The sequence below is a fragment of the Dreissena polymorpha genome, chromosome 1 (assembly GCF_020536995.1).
Source record: "Dreissena polymorpha isolate Duluth1 chromosome 1, UMN_Dpol_1.0, whole genome shotgun sequence".
NCBI classification, from domain to species: domain Eukaryota; kingdom Metazoa; phylum Mollusca; class Bivalvia; order Myida; family Dreissenidae; genus Dreissena; species Dreissena polymorpha.
Window position 1 is genome coordinate 48,298,659 of NC_068355.1, and position 25,675 is coordinate 48,324,333.

At 39.2% G+C, this 25,675-nt stretch overlaps 1 protein-coding gene across 1 annotated transcript in view; it reads right to left on the reverse strand.

Moving 5' to 3' along the window:
* The window catches only part of LOC127872833 (uncharacterized), a 129,842-nt gene that overhangs the window by 70,529 nt on the left and 33,638 nt on the right, over positions 1-25,675 (reverse strand). The window contains 25 exon segments of the mRNA XM_052416292.1: positions 819-916; positions 1,552-1,742; positions 1,962-2,027; positions 2,425-2,490; positions 2,721-2,852; positions 4,687-4,800; positions 5,211-5,365; positions 5,568-5,688; positions 6,123-6,240; positions 7,010-7,165; positions 12,092-12,257; positions 12,711-13,104; positions 13,457-13,538; positions 13,725-13,865; positions 14,484-14,651; positions 15,037-15,147; positions 15,572-15,648; positions 16,075-16,219; positions 16,412-16,467; positions 17,643-17,779; positions 18,114-18,217; positions 22,888-23,066; positions 23,955-24,020; positions 24,571-24,636; positions 25,466-25,600. Coding sequence (XP_052272252.1) covers positions 819-916; positions 1,552-1,742; positions 1,962-2,027; positions 2,425-2,490; positions 2,721-2,852; positions 4,687-4,800; positions 5,211-5,365; positions 5,568-5,688; positions 6,123-6,240; positions 7,010-7,165; positions 12,092-12,257; positions 12,711-13,104; positions 13,457-13,538; positions 13,725-13,865; positions 14,484-14,651; positions 15,037-15,147; positions 15,572-15,648; positions 16,075-16,219; positions 16,412-16,467; positions 17,643-17,779; positions 18,114-18,217; positions 22,888-23,066; positions 23,955-24,020; positions 24,571-24,636; positions 25,466-25,600 — 3,244 coding nt within the window.

A 25,675-nucleotide genomic window follows, 5' to 3' on the forward strand; every position in this document is an offset into this window, starting at 1 on the left:
TATATCAGTTAAGTCCTCGATATTTAAGAAACAACTACAACAAGCAAATTCGTAAAATTGATATCCCCCGCAACATATGCTTTGTTTGAGGATGGGTGCAAATCGGACGGATGGACATACTGACAGATGGACGGACGGAGGAGGCGGGGGGGGGGATATATACTCATACCAAGTTTCAATGAAATCCGCCAAAGCACTTCCAAGATATGGCTCCGGACACAAAAGTGCCTATAGTAAAAAGCATTTTTTCAAGATACAAAGGGTCATAACTCTGTTTTTAACAGATGGTGTACAATTCCATTTGGCGTGCATCATCCTCTTGTGCATAAATATACTCATACCAAGTTTCAATGAAATCCGCCAAAGCACTTCCAAGATATGGCTCCGGACACAAAAGTGCCTATAGTAAAAAGCATTTTTTTCAAGATACAAAGGGCCATAACTCTGTTTTTAACAGATGGTATACAATGCCATTTGGCGTGCATCATCCTCTTATGCATATATATACTCATAGCAAGTTTCAATGAAATCCGCCAAAGCACTTCCAAGATATGGCTCCGGACACAAAAGTGCCTATAGTAAAAAGCATTTTTTCAAGATGCTTTGGTGTACAATGCCATTTGGCGTGCATCATCCTCTTATGCATATATATACTCATACGAAGTTTCAATGAAATCCGCCAAAGCAGTTCCAAGATATGGCTCCGGACACAAAAGTGCCGGACGGACGGACGGACGGACAGCCGGACGGACGGACAACGCCAAAACAATATCCCTCCGCCTCTGGCGGGGGATAATAAGAGCAATGTAATGTCACACCTTTCTCTTCCTCTGTTAGCCACACTACGTCGGCGTCGGTAATGTTCGACTTGACAGACGTTTTAGTCATGAAGGTGAATGGAATATGCCACTTGTAGCTGAAATATTCGTCAAACAAGCGTTACTGGTGTAAAGACTCATTCACGAGTAACATCGAGATAAAAACTGCAACAAAGTAAGCATACAGTACTATTCCTCTTACTAGGCGACATAACATGAACGTAAATTATAGGTCCCGGTACTTTAATTTGAGGATAAAACGAATCGTGTTCTGATAAAACTAGGTATAATGCATGTGCGTAAAGTGTCGTCCCAGATTAGCCTGAGCAATCCGCACAGGCTTATCAGGGGCGACACTTTCCGCTTTTATGACAATTTTCGTTTAAATGTAGTCTCTTCTTAGCAAAATGCAATTTAGGCGGAAAGTGTCGTCCCTGATTAGCCTGTGTGGACTGCACATGCTAATCTGAGACGACACTTTACGCACACGCATTATGCCCAGTGTTCGCAGAACACGACTCAAATACTCGATCATGCATTTTCATCCCTGTGTTAGCGGGTCTGTGAAGAGTTTTTAACTGATATTTACATCACTGTTTATGTTTCTCGTATCCTAAAGCATGAAAAGCTTACATTAATTTAACAAGTGAATCAATATTCAAACTGCAGCAACATGAGTAGTTCAGAGACGACAGAAACACTATGAGATCCATGCTTGATGAGCCGTACTCACTCGAATGGCGAGGTATATGTCATAGGGTCTTTAGCTTCACGATTCTTCAAAAATCTTGTTTGGGTGATTTTGGTTTTATTGTTAATTTGATCTTTGGTAACTTTGACGACGGGGTAGTTCATTTGCAAAATCCATGTGTCCAGTATTTCTTTGACGGGCGCCGGAAGTTGTTTGCTGTCCGCTCGAGATTGCTGTCAAAACGTCAACATGTATTGGGTAAGTCGCATAACTCGAACTAGTGAAATATTTAACATTTCGTAAAAAAACACGTCGTAATGTATTATAATAATGAAGCGTATCAAGTATACAATTCAATGATTTACTCTAAAATGTTACTTCTATGAAGTGATTACGTTCCCATAATTTATAAAATTTTACCAAGTAAATATTGTTAAATATTGAAAGCATACGTTGTCCAATGCCTCCCACAAATCGTCGTGTTTCGCATTCTGGTACTTTCGTCCCTGAATGTAGTTCTGAAATAGACCCACGTAAAAGTATTGTAAAACGGAGAACGTACTTCAATTAAACATATATCTATAGGTGTTTTACATGTAATGCAAAATAAACATCTTAATAACCGTTACGATTTATACAAAAAAAACTCAAAGAACGGATTCATATTACAAAATTACAGGTAACAAATTTCATGAAACATTTGCAGATTGTCAAGTCTAGAAACAAAGCGAAAATCGGGAATAAAATAACATAAACAATTACGAGTTATGCAATAATTACATGTTTATACACAGTATTTATGATTTATGAACATGCTTAAAATCACGGGACCGAATCACTAAACGACGGAATCATACTGTTTGAAAAACTGTATTAACTCTGAAACTAAAGTTAAATATAGAATAATTTAGCAACCTGAATTCCTCTTTTGAAAGTGTCTTCACCTAAGAAGAACCGCATCATTCGTAAAACTGAGCCGCCCTGCGAAGTGACATTTAAGAATAGAGAATATTAGCATATTGTAATATAAATACGTAAAATCATGCGTACATATTCTTGACGGGAAAACATATTCTTTGAAATCAATCATCAGTACTGATAAGAGAGCGAAACATCATGACAAGACAGAACGAATATGAGTTTGTGTAGTCCAAAGCACACATTTGTATCAATAATTTCAGCTGTAACGTAGCACGGAACGTGTGAGTTACCTTGGAGTAAGAGATGGTATCAAAGATCTCGTTGATTTCATCTGGGTTGAAAACCGGAACATAGATTGGATGTGACGTCACAAGAGCGTCGATATCAAATACCTCATATATGTCTAACACAAACTGCTCAAACTGTCAAGAAACAGCACAAAAATAAAATATTAGTTTGTTAAAAAAAAATAAAGACCATCATTAACCTCGCAAATAATATGTGGTCATGTTTACAATCGGATGCTCGTTTGTTCAAGCCTACGTTTGCGAATTAATTATTACAGTCCTTTTTCCGTTATTTAAACGAAACGAAGGAAATATAACGTTTTCCTTGGCAGTAAATAAATTAAGTTAATTTATAAAATTATGTTGCTTTAAATCTTTTTGAGTAGCAAGTGTAAACATCCGTTTATAGTACAAGTATTTGCATGCAACAGGGTATTCTCTCGGTACTAAAGGATAATCTTGACCTTGAGAAAATCTAATATTAGCGTCAGTGACCTTGACCTTGACCCCAGTGACCTCAAACCTCATCAAAAGGTAGAGGTTCATGCAAGGTACATACATGCCAAATATGAAAGAGATCGGTTAAGTATTGAAGGTGCTATGAGAATTTGTAACAAAAGTGTGACGGAAAAATCTATTATTAGCTTTGGTGACCTTGACCTTGACCCCAGTGACCTCAAACGTCATCAAAAGGTAGAGGTCCATGCAAGGTATCTACATGCCAAATATGAAAGAGTATTGAAGGTGGTATGAGAAACTGTAACAAAAATGTGACAGAAAAATATATTATAAGCCTTGGTGACCTTGACCCCAGTGACCTCAAACCTCATCAAAAGGTAGAGGTCCATGCAAGATACCTACATGCCAAATATAAAAGAGATCGGGAAAGTATTGAAGGTGCTATGAGAAACTGTAAAAACAGTGAGACGGAAAAATCTATTATTAGCCTTGGTGACTTTGACCTTGACCCCAGTGACCTCAAACCTCATCAAAAGGTAGAAGTCCATGCAAGGTATCTACATGCCAAATATGAAAGAGATCGGTAAAGTATTGAAGTTGCTATGAGAAATTGTAACAAAAGTATATTATTAGCCTTGGTGACCTTGACCCCAGTGACCTAAAACGTCATCAAAAGGTAGAGATCCATGCAAGGTACCTACATGCCAAATATGAAAGAGATCGGTAAAGTATTGAAGGTGCTATGAGAAACTGTAACAAAAGTGTGACGGAAAAATCTATTATTAGCCTTGGTGACCTTGACCTTGACCTCAGTGACCTCCAACGTCATCAAAAGGTAGAGGTCCATACAAGGTATCTACATGCCAAATATGAAAGAGATCGGTAAAGTATTGAAGGTGCTATGAGAAACTGCAACAAAAGTCTATTATTAGCCTTGGTGACCTTGACTCCAGTGACCTCAAACGTCATCGAAAGGTAGAGGTTCATGCAAGGTATCTACATGCCAAATATGAAAGAGATCGGTAAAGTATTGAAGGTGCTATGAGAAACTGTAACAAAAGTGTGACCGCACGGAAGTACGGAAGTGCGGAAGGACAAACTGGCAGCTATATGCTCCCCATATATATATATATATATATATATATATATATATATATATATATATATATATATATATATATATATATATATATATATATATATATATATATATATATATGGGGAGCATAAAAATCAAATATTGTTAGAGTCTGAGTTTAGACATTTAGTTAGCAAGAAGCATTTGAAATTTGCAGCGAGGGATGCTTATTTGCAGATTTAACATAACAAGATATAGATAACAAGTAGTTCGCGCAGGTTTGTTTGTGCCGACCCGTACGATTACCGGCTTTGAGTACATGTATACAATTAAATCTTTACAAGTAGGAAATTTATAAACATTTTTTTCTTAACGATGCAAAACCATAATCGGTAACTGTAAAACGTGGCGCTCTGAGCAGACTAAAGTTACCATTTTCCAGTCGGGGTGTAGCAGATCAGTCCCCATGTATTCCACAAAGCTAGCGAACCCTTCGTTGAGCCACAGGTCGTCCCACCAGTCCATGGTTACCAGGTCACCGAACCACTAAGCGGGCATACCGGAAGTGAGAGGTCGCGAGGTGATATATGGATCAAACAGAGTTGTGGATGAATAAAGCATAATAGCAGTTATCTAAGAAGGTGTTTGTATCAGTAATTTATACTAGGCTCCCATATTAGCCTAAGCAGTCCACACAAGCTTATCAAGGACGACACTTTCTGCCTTAACTGGATTTTATTATAGAAAATACTTCCTTTGAACGAAACATTCCGTAAAAGCGGAAAGTGTCGCACCTGGTTTGCTCGTCTGGATTGCTCAGGCTAATCTGGGACGACACTTAACGCACATGCATCTGTCCTTTGCATGCCGCCAAGATTTCTCAGAACGCGGCTCTGAGCAATGACGATATGTCGTTTTCATACACCATGGCGCCACTTCCCCCTCACGTGACCTACCTGGTGAGCCAGCTCGTGCGCGATCACGACATTGACCCGCTGCAGATTCGCTTCCGAGGAGACACCGGGCTCAAACAACATGGCGGTCTCGCGGTACGTGATGAGGCCCCAGTTCTCCATGGCGCCCGCCGCGAAGTCGGGGATCGCGATCATGTCTATAAGAGATTAAACAAATTTAACAGACCGTTTATAGTCTCAATTGAATTTCCGATGCGTTCTTAAAAACACGTTTTCCTTCAAAATACTTACTGCGATTCTCTTGCAGATAAAACAACATAAAACGTTATTTTTGAACAATTTTGTGTTAGCATTTCAATTAAGACCAGCCAGAAGTCCACAAGAACGCCACTAGAATACCTTGTTTAGGCAGCGGGAACTGGGCTCCGAAGTATTCCTCATAGTAAGTGATGATCCTGACCCCGGCTTCAAGCGCTACTTTCGCCTGATTTATGTACTCGGGCCGGGCCCAGGCCCGATACTGCACAAGAAACACGGGGTAACATGGTACTATAATGTTATATAATCATATTTATAAATTATTCTGCCAAATTATGTATTTTGAACAATGAACACACTATACTTATAGAAGTATTTTGTTTTACATTCTGCAGACAGTTTAGCAATGAACAATCGAGAATGGTAGCATACTTAAACACTTAAATGTTTTCAAATAAGAAAAATGCGTGTCAAGATCTATTATTGCATGTTTCCGTATTAAAACGCAAATTGAATAAAAACGAAAACAACCAGTGCTTTTTTTAAATAAAACTTTAACATATAAATACATGAACGTGCATTTTTTACAAACTGACATAAGCCTGATATATTTACATACATACGTAAAGACTCACAGTGTACGTACTGTATTCACGATAAAGAATAAAAGTACATGTACTAGTATAAAGTTCCTACTGTTATTCCGCTCTTGGTTTTATTTTCGATGTAGTCGAAGTCGCAGACGATTAGAGCCAACAGGTAGGTTGACATCTTTGCCGATTGATTGAACACGTCTACCACCATGCCATTGTTGCTGAAATAGCAAGAAGTTATATAAGGCACGTTCTTGAAACACTGGGGTTAATGCATGTGCATAAAGAATCAGCCCAGATTCGTTTGTGCAGTCCGCACAGGCTAATCAGGGATGGCAATTTCCGACTAAATGGATTTTTGTTTAGAAAAAGCTCCTTTAAACGAACAAATACTAATACATTTTATCATGCTTTAAACGGCAAAAAATAACGTTGGTTACCCAGCTCAGCTCTGTGTTTTGTGTTCACTACATTTTGTTTGACGTCTTATTATATACGTAGTATTACACAAATAGCGAGCTTAAATACCAACAGGATAAATTTTACGCCTTTACGATTACTCGATTAATTTGGTTGTAGAGGATACAATGTAATATTGAAGACATCCATAAACTACAGTTCGTTCCAAAGATAAACGGCGCTCTAAACACATTAAATTTTCCTACTTACAACGTGTAGTTTGAGATAATTGGCATGTTAGAGATTGACTTCTTACAGCGTGTAGTTTGAGATAATTGGCATGTTAGAGATTGACTACTTACAGCTTGTAGTTTGAGATAATTGGCATGTTAGAGATTGACTACTTACAGCGTGTAGTTTGAGATAATTGGCATGTTAGAGATTTACTTCACTTACAGCGTGTAGTTTGAGACAATTGGCATGTTAGAGATTGACTACTTACAGCGTGTAGTTTGAGATAATTGGCATGTTACAGATTGACTACTTACAGCGTGTAGTTTGAGATAATTGGTATGTTAGAGATTGACTTACAGCGTATAGTTTGAGAAAATTGGCATGTTAGAGATTGACTTCATGTGCGGTTTACGCACGAGCTTCACGTTGAAGACAGCCTTAATGGCGGGCTCATCGAAGCACGGAAACGCCTTCCGGGCGTCCGTGGCCTCCATCTGGCTTGTGGCGATGTACCTGCCAACATGTAACAAAACATATGGGACAAATTTAACTACCGACGTGTAACATAACACACGAGACCTAGTGGCGATATGGCTACCGACGTGTAACATGACACCTGAGACAAAGTGACGATATAGCTACCGACGTGTAACATAACACATGAGACCTAGAGGCGATATAGTTACCGAAGTGTAACATAACACATGAGACCTAGTGGCGATGTAGCAACCTACGTGTAACATAACACATGAGACCAAGTTGCGATATAGCTACCGACGTGTAACATAACAACTGAGACAAAGTGACGATATATCTACAAACGTGCAACATAACACACGAGACCTAGTGGCGATATGGCTACCGACGTGTAACATAACATCTGAGACAAATTGACGATAGAGCTACCGACGTGCAACATAACACATGAGACCTAGAGGCGATATAGCTACCAACGTGTAACATAACACCTGAGACAAAGTGACGGTATAGCTACCCACGTGTAAAAAAACACATGAGACCTAGTGGCGATATGGCTACCAACGTACAACCTGACACATGAAACCTAGTGGCGATATAGCTACCAACGTGTAACATAACACATGAAACCTAGTGGCGATATGGCTACCGACGTGTAACATAACACCTGAGACAAAGTGACGATATAGCTACCAACGTGCAACATAACACATGAGACCTAGTGACGATATTGCTACCAACGTACAACATAACACATAAAACCTAGTGGCGATATAGCTATCAACGTGTAACATAACACATGAAACCTAGTGGCGATATGGCTACCGACGTGTAACATGACACCTGAGACAAAGTGGCGATATAGCTACCAACGTGTAACATAACACCTGAGAAAAATTAACGATATATCTACCAACGTGCAACATAACACATGAGACCTAGAGGCGATATGGCAAGCAACGTGTAATATAAAACATGAAACCTAGTGGCGATATAGCAACATGGACCAACGTGTAACATAACACATGAAACCTAATGGCGATATAGCTACCAACGTGTAGCATAACACATTAAACCTAGTGGCGATATGGCTGCCGACGTGTAACATAACCCCAGAGACAAAGTGACGATATAGCTACCAACGTGCAACATAACACATGAGACCTAGAGGCGATATAGCTACATGTATCAACGGGCAACATAACACATGAGACCTTGTGACGATATAGCTACCAACGTGCAACATAACACATGAGACCTAGTGGCGATATAGACACCAACGTGCAACATTACACATGAGACCTAGTGGCGATATAGCTATCAACGTACAACATAACACATGAGACCTAGTGGCGATATAGCTACCAACGTGCAACATAACACATGAGACCTATTGGCGATATAGCTACCAACGTGCAGCATAACACATGAGACCTTGTGACGATATAGCTACCAACGTGAAACATTACAAATGAGACCTAGTGGCAATATATCTACCACCGTATAACATAGCACATGAGATCTAGTGGCGATATAGCTACCAACGAGCATAATAACACATGACACCTAGTGGCGATATAGCTACCAACATGAAACATAACACATGAGACCTAGTGGCGATATAGCTACCAACGTGCAGCATAACACATGAGACATTGTGATGATATAGCTACCAACGTGCAACATAACACATGAGACCTAGTGGCGATATAGCTACCAACGTACAACATAACACATGAAACCTAGTGGCGATATAGCTACCAACGTGCAACATAACACACGATAATAGTGACGATATAGCTACCAACGTGCAACATAACACATGCGACCTAGTGGCGATATAGCTGCCAAGGTGTAACATAGCACATGAGACCTAGTGGCGATTTAGCTACAAACGTGCAGCATAACACATGAGACCTTGTGACGATATAGCTACCAACGTGCAACATAATACATGAGACCTTGTTACGGTATAGCTACCAACGTTCAACATAACACATGAGACCTTGTGACGATATAGCTACCAACGTGCAACATAACACATGAGACCTAGTAGCGATATAGTTACCAACGTGCAACATTACACATGAGACATAGTAGCGATATAGCAACCAACGAGCAACATAACACATGAGACCTTGTGACGATATAGCTACCACTGTGCAACATAACACATGAGACTTTGGGACGATATAGCTACCAACGTGCAACATAACACATGAGACCTAGTGGCGATATAGCTACCAACGTGCAACATAACACATGAGACCTAGTGGCGATATAGCTACCAACGAGCAACATAACAAATGAGACCTAGTGGCGATATAGCTACAAACGTGCAACATAACACATGAGACCTAGTGGCGATAAGGCTACCAACGTGCAACATAACACATGAGACCTTGTGACGATATAGCTACCAACGTGCAACATAACACATGAGACCTTGTGACGATAAAGCTACCAACGTGCAACATAACACATGAGACTTAGTGGCGATATAGCTACCAACGTGCAACATAACACATGAGACCTAGTGACGATATAGCTACCAACGTGCAACATAACACATGCGACCTAGTGGCGATAAAGCTACCAACGTGCAGCATAATACATGAGACCTAGTGGCGATATAGCCACCAACGTGTAACATAACACATGAGACCTAGTGGCGATATAGCTACCAACGTGCAACATAACACATGAGACCTAGTGGCGATATAGCTACCAATGTGCAGCATAACACATGGGACCTTGTGACCATATAGCTACCAACGTGCAACATAACATATGAGACCTTGTGACGATATAGCTACCAACGTGCAACATAACACATGCGACCTAGTGGCGATATAGCTACCAACGTGCAACATAACACATGAGACCTAGTGGCGATATAGGTACCAACGTGTCGCATAACACATAAGACCTAGTGGCGATATAGATACCAACGTGCAACATAACACATGAGACCTATTGGCGATATAGCTACCAACGTGCAGCATAACACATGAGACCTTGTGACGATATAGCTACCAACGTGAAACATTACAAATGAGACCTAGTGGCAATATATCTATCACCGTATAACATAGCACATGAGATCTAGTGGCGATATAGCTACCAACGAGCATAATAACACATGACACCTAGTGGCGATATAGCTACCAACATGAAACATAACACATGAGACCTAGTGGCGATATAGCTACCAACGTGCAGCATAACACATGAGACATTGTGATGATATAGCTACCAACGTGCAACATAACACATGAGACCTAGTGGCGATATAGCTACCAACGTACAACATAACACATGAAACCTAGTGGCGATATAGCTACCAACGTGCAACATAACACACGATACTAGTGACGATATAGCTACCAACGTGCAACATAACACATGCGACCTAGTGGCGATATAGCTGCCAACGTGTAACATAGCACATGAGACCTAGTGGCGATATAGCTACAAAGTGCAGCATAACACATGAGACCTTGTGACGATATAGCTACCAACGTGCAACATAATACATGAGACCTTGTTACGGTATAGCTACCAACGTTCAACATAACACATGAGACCTTGTGACGATATAGCTACCAACGTGCAACATAACACATGCGACCTAGTAGCGATATAGTTACCAACGTGCAACATAACACATGAGACATAGTGGCGATATAGCAACCAACGAGCAACATAACACATGAGACCTTGTGACGATATAGCTACCACTGTGCAACTTAACACATGAGACTTTGGGACGATATAGCTACCAACGTTCAACATAACACATGAGACCTAGTGGCGATATAGCTACCAACGTGCAACATAACACATGAGACCTAGTGGCGATATAGCTACCAACGAGCAACATAACACATGAGACCTAGTGGCGATATAGCTACAAACGTGCAACATAACACATGAGACCTAGTGGCGATAAGGCTACCAACGTGCAACATAACACATGAGACCTTGTGACGATATAGCTACCAACGTGCAACATAACACATGAGACCTTGTGACGATAAAGCTACCAACGTGCAACATTACACATGAGACTTAGTGGCGATATAGCTACCAACGTGCAACATAACACATGAGACCTAGTGACGATATAGCTACCAACGTGCAACATAACACATGCGACCTAGTGGCGATAAAGCTACCAACGTGCAGCATAATACATGAGACCTAGTGGCGATATAGCCACCAACGTGTAACATAACACATGAGACCTAGTGGCGATATAGCTACCAACGTGCAACATAACACATGAGACCTAGTGGCGATATAACTACCAATGTGCAGCATAACACATGGGACCTTGTGACGATATAGCTACCAACGTGCAACATAACATATGAGACCTTGTGACGATATAGCTACCAACGTGCAACATAACACATGCGACCTAGTGGCGATATAGCTACCAACGTGCAACATAACACATGAGACCTAGTGGCGATATAGCTACCAACGTGCAGCATAACACATAAGACCTTGTGACGATATAGCTGCCAACGTGCAACATAACACATGAGACCTTGTGACGATATAGCTACCAACATGCAACTTAACACATGAGACCTAGTGGCGATATAGATACCAACGTGCAACATAACACATGAGACCTTGTGACGATATAGCTACCAACGTGCAACATAACACATGAGACCTAGTGGCGATATAAATCCAACGTGTAACATAAAACATCAGGTATGTTCAAAACTTTTAAACGAAATATTCTGAATTTCAAATAGCACGTGTGTCATCACGTCACCACACTTAATGATAAATAACACAGCTAAAACACAAACTAGAAGGACAACTTATAATCAGCAATGGCTTGAGAAGTTGGCTACAAGGCCTACTGGATTTATAACATCACCAAATGAGGTTTTTAGTATAGCTATTGGCATGCTTGCTAGACATCGACGACTCAATACGTACACAGTTTGGTTTCCGCGCTCGTACTGACTAAGGTAGAGACCGGCCAGGTCCCCGGTCAGAGGCCCCGTGAAGTTCATCTCGATAAAGTAGGCGCGGCCGGGCACCAGGTCGCTGTCCAGGAAGAATACTTCGAACTGACGGGCCTTGTCCGGCACGTGCACGCCCGCTGTCAGTATTAAAATGAGCCTCGTTTTGTGAAAACTCGGCTAAATGCATGTGCGTAAAGGGTCGTCACATATTAGCTTGTGGTATTCGCACAGGATAATCTGAGACGACACTTTCAGCATGGCATTTAGCCAATAACAAGTGCAAATAAATTGTATTATCAAACTAAACTTCCGAACTAAAATAAGAACGATAATTAATTAATATATTATAACTTAATGTAAAATGTGAAATAATGCAACGGGTTTCGACATAAATTTACATACGGAAAAACATGAGTAATAAGAAGACTTCGAACCAAGTTCAATACTCGTATTATATTTTCGTTATGCGATTAATTGCTTGCTCACCCAGAACAATGTATTTCTGATTACAAAAATAAAGTTGTTATCGCTATTATAAAAATTTTCAATAACAGAAATAATCATAACATCATAAAAAGAAATAGTCCTACTGTAAGAAGGACCAGTGTTGCTCCCGTCATCACTTCCGAATCGAATACTGCTCTCAAGGATGGTCAGCTTATTCGCATGTAGAGTTACATTCTTTCCCGCCTCTTTTGCAGTCATGTGAATCTTCACATAACCTTCAAAATTGAAATCGTCTGGTTCCCCGTCATACATGTTGGGCTGGAGAACAATATCGTACACGTCTGGAACCAGGTGAGTCGGAAGTCGGACATCTTTGACACGTGAAGCGGACGTCACACCAACGTTTTTCAACCAATCAGACACGGACTTCTGATTGTCTACCATCCACCGGATATTGCTTTCCGTGGTCTCGATGGCCATACGGAATGCCCTATTTCCCGTCCCCATATCAGGATGCTCTTCCAGGAACTGGTGTAACTTTAAATGCAAATGTTAAATACACTTTAAAATATACTATAGGAACAATGAGCAATTACATCAAATAATCGTATGCATGGAGTTTTGGCTTTTACGACCCTCTGCAAGTTTTGTATCTGGAGTTCATAACACCAAAATGTAAGTAGGTTTTACCAATGTTTGATTTTAATAACGAAATGTATATAGACATAACACACATAAATCTCAAATATATACGTAAACATTTTAATAAATCCATTTTTTGTATTTATAAACAATAAAATTTGAAATTGCAAAGTGTACAAAATAGCTTCGATTCAGAATAACGAAGACTTTACAGAAGAGCGGATATCACATGCAAGACCGGAAGTACCTGTTTAAGCTGTGCCTCCGTGTTGAACGACTGTGTGAGGCCGCTGATCAGATTGGTGAAGGAAAATACGCCCTTGCCGTACCTATGACGTCATATACAAATATTGACGACATTATGCACTAAAACGTTCTACCTTTATCTGCTTGATAATTGTTTATACAATCTTGGGCAAGATATGGAATTTCTTAGTAATTATGTAGCTCATGCACACAATGCGTATATTTATTTCAAATGCAATTAAACACAAAAAACGGTGTTTGTTGTTTACGTGTTGTATAGGTAGTCCCATCTGTCCCTGACGAAATCCCAGGCGAGCATCTGTCCTAAGTCACTTCCGCCGATGTACACTAGAACGCTTGCGGCGTCCTGCTTGCGGACTATTTCCGACGTTATACTCAGCTCTAAATACCTGGCGGTGTTCAACAAGAATAAGAGAGACACGTTTAGCCCAAAACATAGTATCAGATCCATACCCACTATTACCAACAGGAGGATTTTAAATTTTAAATTTCATTGATACATGCCCTATGTTTATAGTTTAGTTTAAACCTATTCATTTTAGCTCGATTGCATCGAAAGCCTCAGGCTTATATAAACGCTTTCGAGTCCGTTTCCTGGGCCTAGAACCAGTACTTGGTGTCTTTGGGGGAGATGTAAAGAACGCTCCCACGGCGGGGATCGAACCCGAATGTTTATACAAGAAATATCAAAAAGCAGACATCACTATATGAAACTTTTTTAGAGTAAATCCATGAAAAATGAATACACGTACCTTAAAGGACTGACTCAGGCAAAAACAAAAGAGTATGCGATAGTTTAAAGATGTAGTAAACAAACAGGACGAAGACAAAGATCACAGGTATAAAGTTCAATCAATATATATTTAAAAAATATTCAGAAGTGGAAATATACATAATTTCCAACCAATATAAACCTTATTTATGAATGTAATAGTTACAACAAACAGGACGTGATGCCATCCCGATGATATCGAGACGCTGTGATTGTTATGAAATTATCAACTCGCCTTCTGAGGAGCCACGTTTCGCGCGTGCAGGCGAGGGCGAAAGTCAAGGTGACCTTCTCGGTTGCGACCTCTGCCGCCATGTACATGTCGAGCGCGAACTGCCACTCCCTCTCCCCACCCGCCGCTATGGCAGTGCAGTAGACCGCCGAGCGTAGATCAGGGTCGATCCTGGTCGGAAATGAACACATGAAGCTTGTTTAGGTTGTGGACAGGCCAATCAATATTACAATAGAAGAACATATGAAATTTGTAACGTTGTCAATCTAAGAACTGCGGTTCGAACAACCGTTTAAGTGGGGATTAAACATAGTATACAAGCTACGCACATGGATGCGCTGTAGACACATATGAACTACTCTTGAAATAACGCTAAGATTTTTTAATACTCAGTTACTTCCATCACTAGTTTGGTTTGTTATAAAAACAATCTACTTAACTTGTTGACACATAATCATGAAAATGCTCAGCAAAAGAAATATCAATGATTCCGCGAATTAAAAAATCACTAATTCGTCCATAAAGTTCTCTGAGCAGTCGTTTTGTTTCTGCTCACGGGTTGTGTCCAGGATCTCCCATCCACATCTCGTACAATCTCGAGGCTTCAGAGACACACTCCTGGAGACCGTAGGAGCACGCGAGATCCGCAACCAGATTCCGAGTAAGTCTGAAGAATAATACGTCGTGGTTACCAAACTTCTGTTAATTAATATGTTTTGTCATGTACAGGTACTTTAACAGGAATGTTTGTGCTTTAAACAAATGACATTCATGTATTGGCAATGCAAAACCAAACAACCTTTTTTTAAAAACATCAAATAAAAAACCTAAAGAAGCATGGAGAAAATACAGCCCAGTCAAAAGCTAGCCCGATATGTAAGTACGTTCATTGCTCACTTCCTGTTTAAATGAATACTACTACGTCATGGAATGCACACGCTCTGGTTGTTGTTTGTTTTTATTCGTTTAAGCACTGCGTATACCTTCTCTTTTGAAGTTTCGTAGACTTGAGTCCGGTGTTGATTGTAAAAAATCAATTACATTTGGAATTTCAGTTACACAATGAAACACCACTAGAATATATTACTTACGATTCCACGTGCGTGGCGTTGGTGTCGTCCATCCCATAATGTCGGAACGCCTCGGCAAGCGTAGACCGCATGAACGACTGAAATTCGTCCACGAGTTTTGGGTAGGTTATACCATTTGAAACAATATATTGACCCGCATCGTGACAAAATGGATTTATAGCAGAGAGGCAAGCTCCGGACTAGACTGTGCGAATGCGCAGGCTGGTTTAGGGTAACGCTTGCCGAATATGACCTTAAACCCATTTTCGCATGACGCGGATCATGGTCGATAATATGGCATTTCAATCGTGTTACTGACTCCAATAAGTATTCTCAATCAAACACTTCGCAGTGGCGGTAACCTGTCCTTGGCTCGGAATTAGTTAAATCTCTGCATGGAGGGAGAATTCAAGTTATATTCTATACTATTTATATTATCTTAATCGTTGTGTTTTTCCCCAATTAAAACACAAAGCGATCATGCGTTGATCGAACCCAACCAACTGTTGTGTCTGTCTACCTTAAATGACCCGTACATGTCCGTTCTGTCGGAGCATGTTGTTCAGGTAGTCGAGCTGCGTCCGGGCCGCCAGCCAAGGGACGTAATCCACTTCCTGCTCTAGGTACTCCAATGTGCTCAGTGCTATAGTCGTGGATAACTCGCCCGCCCTTCGCAAAGAAAATGTTGGCATACTTTTGAGCAGTTATCTTCTAATAGTATTATTTTGAGAGTCGTTGTTATTTTTTTCAAAATCTTTCATGATTCATATTAAGGCTTGCAGTGTCGGACTCAGTCTGTAGTTTGCTTTTACAGATACTGTTAAAAAAACATTTTGTAAACTAATACAACCCTAGTCATACTTAGATAAACTCCATGCGTCGTTGATAATTTGTGCGCGATTGATGTTCGAAATGACCTGAAAGTAGATACAGTAAAATCAACAAGCGTTGCGAATAAAAATTTAATTAATTCATACAAACTTACAATAAAAAAAATCAAAGTTTTCCATATTATGTTCGAAGAAAAAGGGGTATATTGTTTTACTGGATGTCGGTTGGTATGTCTGTCTGTCGGTAGACCAGTTCGTTTCCGATCAATTACTCGTCAACGAAACGACTGATTGGCTTGATACTTCATACATGCATTGGCATTGAACAGTAGATGACCCCTATCGTAATTGGGGTTACTAGGTCAAAGGTCAAGGTCACTGTCACAATAAGTGTGAAATTCGTTTCCGATCAATAACTCGTCAATTAATTACTGATTGGCTTGATACTTCCCATGTGCATTGGCCTTGGACAGTAGATGACCCCTATTGAAATTAGGGTCACTAGATCAAGGTCAATGTCACTGTCACAATAAATTTGAAAATCGTTTTCGATCAATAACTCGTCAACGAATTGACTGATTGGCTTGATACTTCACATATGGGTTGGCCTTGGACAGTAAATGACCTTTATTGATATTGAGGTCACTAGGTCAAAGATTAAGGTCACTTAGACAATAAGTGTGAACATTGTTTCCGATCAATAACTCGTCAACGAATGACCGATTGGCTTGATACTTCACATGTGCATTGGCCTTGGACAGTAGATGACCCCTCGTTATAATACGATAATATTCTCAACTCATTTACTATAACGATGATTTGACAGAAGCTGATAATTCTGTGTCAACTAAAAACTTATTTAAGTGGCTTAGTCACACTAATGTGATAAGATAAAACCCTTATGGTCAGCTTTGTTGCAAAACAATCCTATTACAAGGCCCTGTTTTTGTTGTGTTTTTTTATTTGTCTTTTTTTTGGGGGGGGGGACATTTGTCTCCGACCGCGGAGCTCTTGTTTAGTTTGTTTTCACATAAATCCACAGTTACATCTATGTTAAAATTAAAACCATAATATATGCTGATTATTGGGTCAATTTTTTAAAAGCTCCTGTAATTTGAATGCGTATTTAGACGCGAGTCTTAAGGTTTTGAATTGGTTAATTGCATATAATGTAAAAAAAAGGTTAAATAACTCATTTTGTGACGTAAACATATACAAATAATATATTCAATAAGTTTCGATTGAACTTGATAAAACTGCACCGTGTGTTTTATCTTGAGTTGCCTGACCAGTGCCCGCCAGTTAACCTCGTCGTAGTTGACGCGGTAGACACCCAGCTGATTGACATTGCCTAGCAACCAGTCCTCGTCCGACAGAGCGCCACCAGCCAAGGGGATGTCTGGTGTTGAAATATTTCAATTCAAAACTTACGTTCTTAAACCATTGGTACATTATGAACTTTGCAGTTTACTGCTGGTGGTGTTCCTTATGAGACTAATCTGTAAAATTTATATTTTACTTTGTTTTCAATGTTGCTGTTTTCCTATCAAGAATGTGCAATTTTAAACCCTTAGAGATGTATAATAACATAACAGTGTGAGTTAATTATTATCAATTTCCCTATGCCGTCTGTCGTCATATTTAGATACTAGTAGTTTGAAATATTCGAATATAAAATGTAACATATAACACAATAAATATGATTCACAGAACATTCCAAATCAAAGGCGTACCTTTAATGGTCTCGTTGGCATGAAACCATGTTATTGCGGTCACGTTCTCCTGGAAGGTGGGTTGTCTGCTGCTTGTGTACGTAAACGGGATCTCCCAGCGGTACCTGCGAAGTACACGGGCAACGCATGTACCATCAATGGCGAAAATGGCAAGTTAGCTGTGGCGTAATAAACATGGTGTCCGCCTAGCGATCGGGAGGTCACGGGTTCGATCCCCACTCGGGGAGCGTTCTCTAGATCTTCCCCAAAGACACCAAGTACTGGTCATATGCCAAGGAAACGGAATCGAGAGCGTTTCTATAAGCCCGATGCTTTAGATGCAAACGAGCTAAAATAGATATGTTTAAACTAAGAGCGAAAACCATAATTTCCTATCATTACCTACGATAATGACTGCATCATTGCTTTTAATCACTAATGCTATTTTTAGTTTGAGGAAGATGTAATTGGCGACCATCGTGGATTTGGGGGTACCCCTTATTCTGACGCTTGTGTCTGGCTCACAAAACGTCCACAATACCCAATACTAAAACTGTACCAATCGTCCATAGAATGAATATTTCATCTCTTTTAAAAGTCATTTCAAACAAAACAAGAAATATCTTTTAAAAAAGATATACGGCGTTGATTGTGGTTGGAGTTGGTATAAGGTAAAGGGTTCAATGAATGAGATCAAAGATAGCGAATGTCTTTTTCTATGCAGTTTTTAGCTGCATCACACGCAGTACGGGATGTTACGCGGAGTATTCGCGGCTTATTTTACATTACTACATATTGCTGGTCATTAACCTATAGATACAAAAAAAGAAGAATGGAAGTAAAATTAAAACATATGAATCAACCGGCCACACGCGTAGTATCCGTACATATTTTAAATATTTATACGCGCGTTCTTCGAACAAACCTGTTATAGCGGTTTGTCGGGCATTGCTATTTGATTCGATTATTAACAGTATCGAGAATCACCGCGCTCATTCTAGTTCTGGCTTCCATAACTTTAAATGTCGCTTTTTATGATTTTTGACTGGCGCGACTTTATAGTTATGGACCAACCCCATTAGGAAAGTAAACCAGAAATTCCCGAAAAGTTGACAGTTAACAAAGACCGGTCCAAAACAGCTTTTACATGCAGTTATTGGTCCAAATCAACCACTTGATCGGAAAGATTGTTAATTTTTCACATTTACATGATATATTTTTTCCCAAAATACTATCTTAAACATTTAAAATTTATCTATTTTGCTCTTACATATCGAGAAAAACAGCGATGTAACAGACTTTCTTGAAATGCGAATCTCCCGAGATTTCACTGTCATATGACGTTATTTCTATTTTTAGTAACATACCATGTGCTCAGGTGTTTTCAAATTCAGAATGACATTTTCCGGTATTAAAGATTATTCTTGCTTGTTTTGTAAACAAATTGTAGTGTAAATACAAACTCAACGTGAATATTATTTTAATTAAAGTACCTGATTCACACTGAAATCAGTCTTATAATCCCCCAGACGTAAGTTGTTAATCACAAATAATAGATTTCAGAAAACGAAAGTAATGTTTACCATTTCAGCATAAAATGTCAAAGGTCGACCCCAAAGTATCCACATGAAAACTCGTTACGTGACAAAGCGACAATGGCGTCAAAATTGTGAATTTCAGACTGATGAGAGTTATTTTCATCTATTGTAAGATGCATTCGAAACATTTGAACCTTAAGATATTCCTCGATGCAGTAATTTATATTCATTCACCAATATATCTAGAAATGTATCAAAGAAAATGAGCATTCTTTGATTTATAGCGTGACATAAATATGTTACGACTCTGGTTGACTTTCGATACGGGGTTAGCTTCAGCGTACAGGTGTGTCAATACTATATAAACTGTACGCTGAAGTTTCTTTAGCTACGCTCATGCTTAATACATTAGTCAATATGGTGGAATAATTCTTGTTAAATTAATAAAAAATAATATTCATCATGGTATTTGAAAACACATGAAGAATATATTATTATCATACCATAATTATATCGCTGAATATCTTCATTTAACATATTTTCTGGTCTAAAGAAAATTCCAGTTCACCTATTTCACGCGATTGCGTCTTTATTATATAACGATTATTTTACTGGCCGCGAAGTGACCCTGATACCGTGCGCGTTGGAATGCAATATATTAAAGTGAGGCCACGCTTCCACTGCTTAGAACGACGGCTTGTTTAAAACTTTATACTTTTACATGTTTAATGTTCAATTTCGAAAACAATTTAAAATGGTTTGGCCAAACCGTATAACAGGATAGGGAAAAACAATACTTTTATGAACTTAAATATACTAGTACACAGGCAGCAATATGGAAGAAATTACTAAATATGAGAGTAAGTACAAACGCTCTGGCGCTGGCAATCCTCTGAAAATAAAAGGTGTACGCACAAACTGTAGTGATGTTAAGAGTTGAGTGTACAACTGTTTTATCTATCAAGCCTTTTCATAAGAGATAATATTGTTTCATTCTGAACTCGCAGTAAAACAGTGTTACAACCACGCGGTCATGTTTCCAATGTTCTGGTGGTATGATCAAATCAGCCAATGGACTAAATGAAGTGTATTCATTCGTGTCTAGCCGCGGGAATTTTTATATGAATGTTACTGGTCATGATTAAAGGTCACCTAAGGTCAAAAGTGACGTTAAACAGCTACGCTGAAAAAAACGCCTGTAATTGTCTAGCTAATATGGCTGGAAAATGAGCGAAATTTCAAAAATAAATACAAGTAATAAAAGGTATAAAACGGCGAAAGTTATTTTGAATTAAATTACGTGTTTGGTTATTTAAATTGCGTAATAACGCAAATACGCTTGTTATCTAATAATGTTAACCTTATGGGTGTTATCTGCACTCCACATCCACCCGATACGACTCGGGTAATACTGGTAAAGAGGCCTTAGGTTAACGGAGTTACGCTCAATGGACAGGCAACGCATTATCATCATACCATTTGGTATGGGGTTAGCCTCTAGATAACCTGGCTCAAAGATCTATAAATAAACTCTGACATTCACACACATGCAGATAAAGAAGAACAACGGGTTAGGCTACGGTATCTCGATTGTCTCGATTATTTATAATTAACAAGAAATATCTTTAAAAAAGATATACGGCGTAAATAGTTTAATGAATGAGATCAAGGATAGCGAATGTCTTTTTCTGTGCAGTTCTTAGCTGCATCACACGCAGTACGGGATGTTACGGGGAGTTTTCGCGGCTTATTTTACATTATAACATATTGCTGGTCATAAACCTATAGATACAAAACAGAAAACCAAAAGAAGAATGGAAGTGAAATTTAAACATATGAGTCAACCGGCCACACGAGAAGTATCCGTATTTATAGGCGCGTTCTTCGAACAAACCTGTTTTAGTGGTTTGTCGGGCATTGCTATTTTATTCGATTATTAACAGTATCAATTATCATCGTGCTAATGCTTAAAGTGATATTATGGGCATTTTGCACTGTTGAATTGAGCTGAAAAGAATTAACAGGTCAAAATAGTTAGTTAAAATGTGGTTACTGATTAATTATCTGCAACTCACCTTGCTTACAGTTGTTTATAAAAATATATTTTATATTCGATATTCTTACGTGACCCACCCAGTCCTGTAAGCTGAAATGATCCGTAAAACAATTTCGTGTCTTTGTGTCGTATGAACAAATCTGCACTAAAACTAAATTTAGGTTCAACTCGTAAACGCATGATCAGTTGTCAAACGAAAGTACGGTTGATATTCAAATGCATTATTTTTCTCTTTCTGGTATATTGTTTTAGTATGATGATGCTGAATTAATTAATATAAGTGTATATGAAGTAGAAACATCAAAAATAATCAACGGTTGCGATAGACACCTATAAACTGTTACATGCTCATAATATCACTTTAGTACATTAAGCAATATGGACGAATAATTATTGTTAAATTTATCAACAATAATATTTATCATTGTATTGTTGAAAACACATTAAGAATCTATTATTTACATACCATAATTATATTGCTGAATATCTTCATTTAACATATTTCTGGTCTAAAGAAAATTCCAGGTCACCTAGTTCACGGATAGCGTCTTTATTATATAACGATTATTTTACTGGCCGCCAACTCCGGTGATGACCTGTATATAAACTCTGAATGTCCGCGAATTGACCCGATATACCTCGCGGGTTGAAATGCAATGCTTTAAAGTGAGGCCTCGCTTCCATTGCTCTTTATACTTTTACATGTTAACATGTTGACAGGAATAAGGAAGTAAGTACTAAATATGAGAACATAGCCTTTTAAGTATAAACGCTCTTGCGCTGGTAATACTCTGAAAATAAAAGGTGTACGCACAAACTGTATTGATGTCGAGAATTGAGTGTAAAACTGTTCTATCTATTAAGCCTTTTCATTCGAGATAAAATTGTTTCATACAGTAAAACAGTGTTACAAAGACGCGGATATGTTTCCAATGTTCTGGTGGTATACTCAAATCAGCCAATGGAATAAATGAAGTGTATTCATTCGTACCTAGCCGCGGGAAATTTTATTGGAATTTTATTGGACACTTACAAAGGTCAGGCTAAGGTGAAAAGCTGGCTTAATACAGCTTACGCCAAAAAAATATACGAATCAACCATATTGATAAGTTTCGAGACGCGCAGAGATTTACCATGCTTCGCTGCATTAAAGAACATAAAAGGAGATCACAGCCATAAGCTTTTTAGAACGATTACTTGCCCATAACGAGACGTGTATTTTCCGGTCTCGTTCGCGCGCTTGTTCTGCAGGAATCTCTTCTGCTGAAGGCGGATGTTGCCGCCTATCTTGGTAACCATGACGACAGGGTAGTTCATCTGCTCTGTCCATGTATCCATGATACCCTGCACATCCACCGGCTTGCCGTCGACAACTGATTGCTAAGAGGAAAAAAGGCAGTAAAGAGTGTTTTAACTTATATCACAGGGTGGAATCATTGCGACCATTACACTCGTGTTATGTGCATAAATGTCGCAATGCAGCTTCCGTTGTGGTAGCAATTTCAAACAAGAGCACCGCATAACGGGTGCCACGCTCGGCTGCGGGTGCAGTTTTGAATAAATGAAAGCTTGTCAGAATATTTGTTAGAGGTCACAGTGGCCTTGACCTTTGACCTAGTGACCCAAAAATGGGTGTGGCATGTAGAACTCGTCAAGGTGCAGCTACATATGAAGTTTCAAAGTTGTATGTTGAAGCACTTTGATTTTAGAGCCAATGTTCAAAACCTTGACAAAATGTTAAGGTTTTAGCACGACGCGGACGACGAGCTGGCTATGACAATACCTCGGGTTTTCTCTGAAAACAGCCGAGCTAAAAATGGATGCAAACGGTGAGTACTGCCCAAGAATTTTGCCAGTATAGTAAACAATATTAATATTCGTATCGAATAGCATTCCCTGATTTAAAAAAAAGAGGTATGTATGTCTTCGGGAAACGTAAACAACAAAATCGTACTCACCGTTTGAATCCATTTTTTTAAATTGCCACCACAACGGAAGCTGCATTTCGACATTTTACGCACATAACACGAGCGTTATGGTCGCAATGATTCCACCCCGTGTAATATGCTGATAACATTCCCGACAACTATTAAAATTGTTTCATATATGTTGATGATTGGCAAGTCGGAAAAATAATAATACGTTTGTAGAGCTTTGAGCGATGATGCATTACCAACATAGCTACCATCCAAATTCAAAATCATTCGCGGCGTAGTGTAAACGCGTGAGCATTTGCTTGTAACAGCGGCTTGTTTATCGTTAAAATACCTGATTAAGAGCGGTCCAAAGATCTTCTTTGTGTGCGTTCCGATATCGGTGATCATTCAAGTACCGCTGCAAAATGGGGAAACATTAATTAAAATGTTGACACTGTGGACAACTAGAAGAAAATGTTAAATTATATATGTCGTGGTCAAGTGATGGGCATGCATGAAGACAATGTTGTATTGATCTAGTGGATATGATAATTATAGTGTTACAGCGGTATTTATGAAAGGGGTTGTATGAAGCAAGTGGTTCTATTATGTTGCTGATGGTAGCAGTTTTAGTTGCAGTGGCAGAAGTATCAGGGTCGTATAATGATTCGGTCTAATGTATAGTGTTAGACTTTAACAGGATCGTGAGTGATCGTATAATGTGAAGCCTGTGTATTTCAATGATGGTTGCGATGAGAGATCGTATAATGTGAAGCCTGTGTATTTCAATGATGGTTACGATGAGAGATCGTATAATGTGAAGCCTGTGTATTTCAATGATGGTTGCGATGAGAGATCGTATAATGTGAAGCCTGTGTATTTCAATGATGGTTGCGATGAGAGATCGTATAATGTGAAGCCTATATATTTCAATGGTGGTTGCGGCGACGGCTGCAGTGTTGATGTACCGTGAGTCCTTTCTTGAACGTCTCCGGCCCCAGAATGAATCGCATCATGCGGATGATGGAACCTCCCTGCAACACACACATTATCAATACAAACTTTGTTCTGGGGAAACCGTGTAAAATGCATTTGCGTAAAGAGTCGAACCAGATTATCCTGTGCATTCCGCACAGGCTAATTAGGGACGACACTTTTCATTATTGAAGTAATTATAGTTTAAATGAAGTCTCTTCTTAGCAAAAAACCAACAACAAGAGTCTAGGTGGAAAGTGCCGTCTTTGCTTAGCCTGTGCGACCGGGTGGTCACGGATTTGATCCAAACGGTCGAAGCGGTCTTTCTATCTCCCCTATATTCATTAGTTACTAGTTCTGGCAAACGGACGCGTTTAAAATAAGCCTTAGGGATTCGATGCAATCGAGCTAAAAAAGATAGGTTTAATCCATTTATGCCTAGTGGACTCTCCCATCCTTCTAAATTGGATCAATTTATTTCCCATATTAGGGTTTTCTAGTATATTTATTTCTATATTTATAATAGTTCTTACAGAAATTCTTTTAAGCAAACAGCGCAGACCTTGATGAGACGCCGCATCATGCGGCGTCTCATCTGGGTCTACGCTGTTAGCCAAGGCCTTTTTTCTAGACGCTAGGCATAAATGGGTTAAACTTACCATATGTGTTAGAATTCAATACTTTTTAATCTACTGAAATTCGGGTTTTGTCACAAAAGAAACATTTACCTGTTATCAGCCTATTTCCCGTTTTTAATATTCGACAAGGGTTCCTTATTTGCCCAACTCGGTCCTGTTGGTCATGTTTTATAACGCATTCGTAGCCCCATGTAATTAGGTAAGAATATCCATACGGTTATTAGGAAGCCCGAATCAAATACAAAGTTACCTTGCTATATGAAATTGTGTCAAATATCTCGTTTATTTCCACGGGGTCGTTTACTGGTACGTATATCGGATGTGACGTCACAAGAGCGTCGAGTTCGAAAGCGCGATGTAATTCTAGAAGAATAAACTGGTCCCACTGCAAACATTGAATTAAGTGTTGAAAGGCAACAATAATAACGGTACATGTAGCTGATAATTATCTGGTGACTTT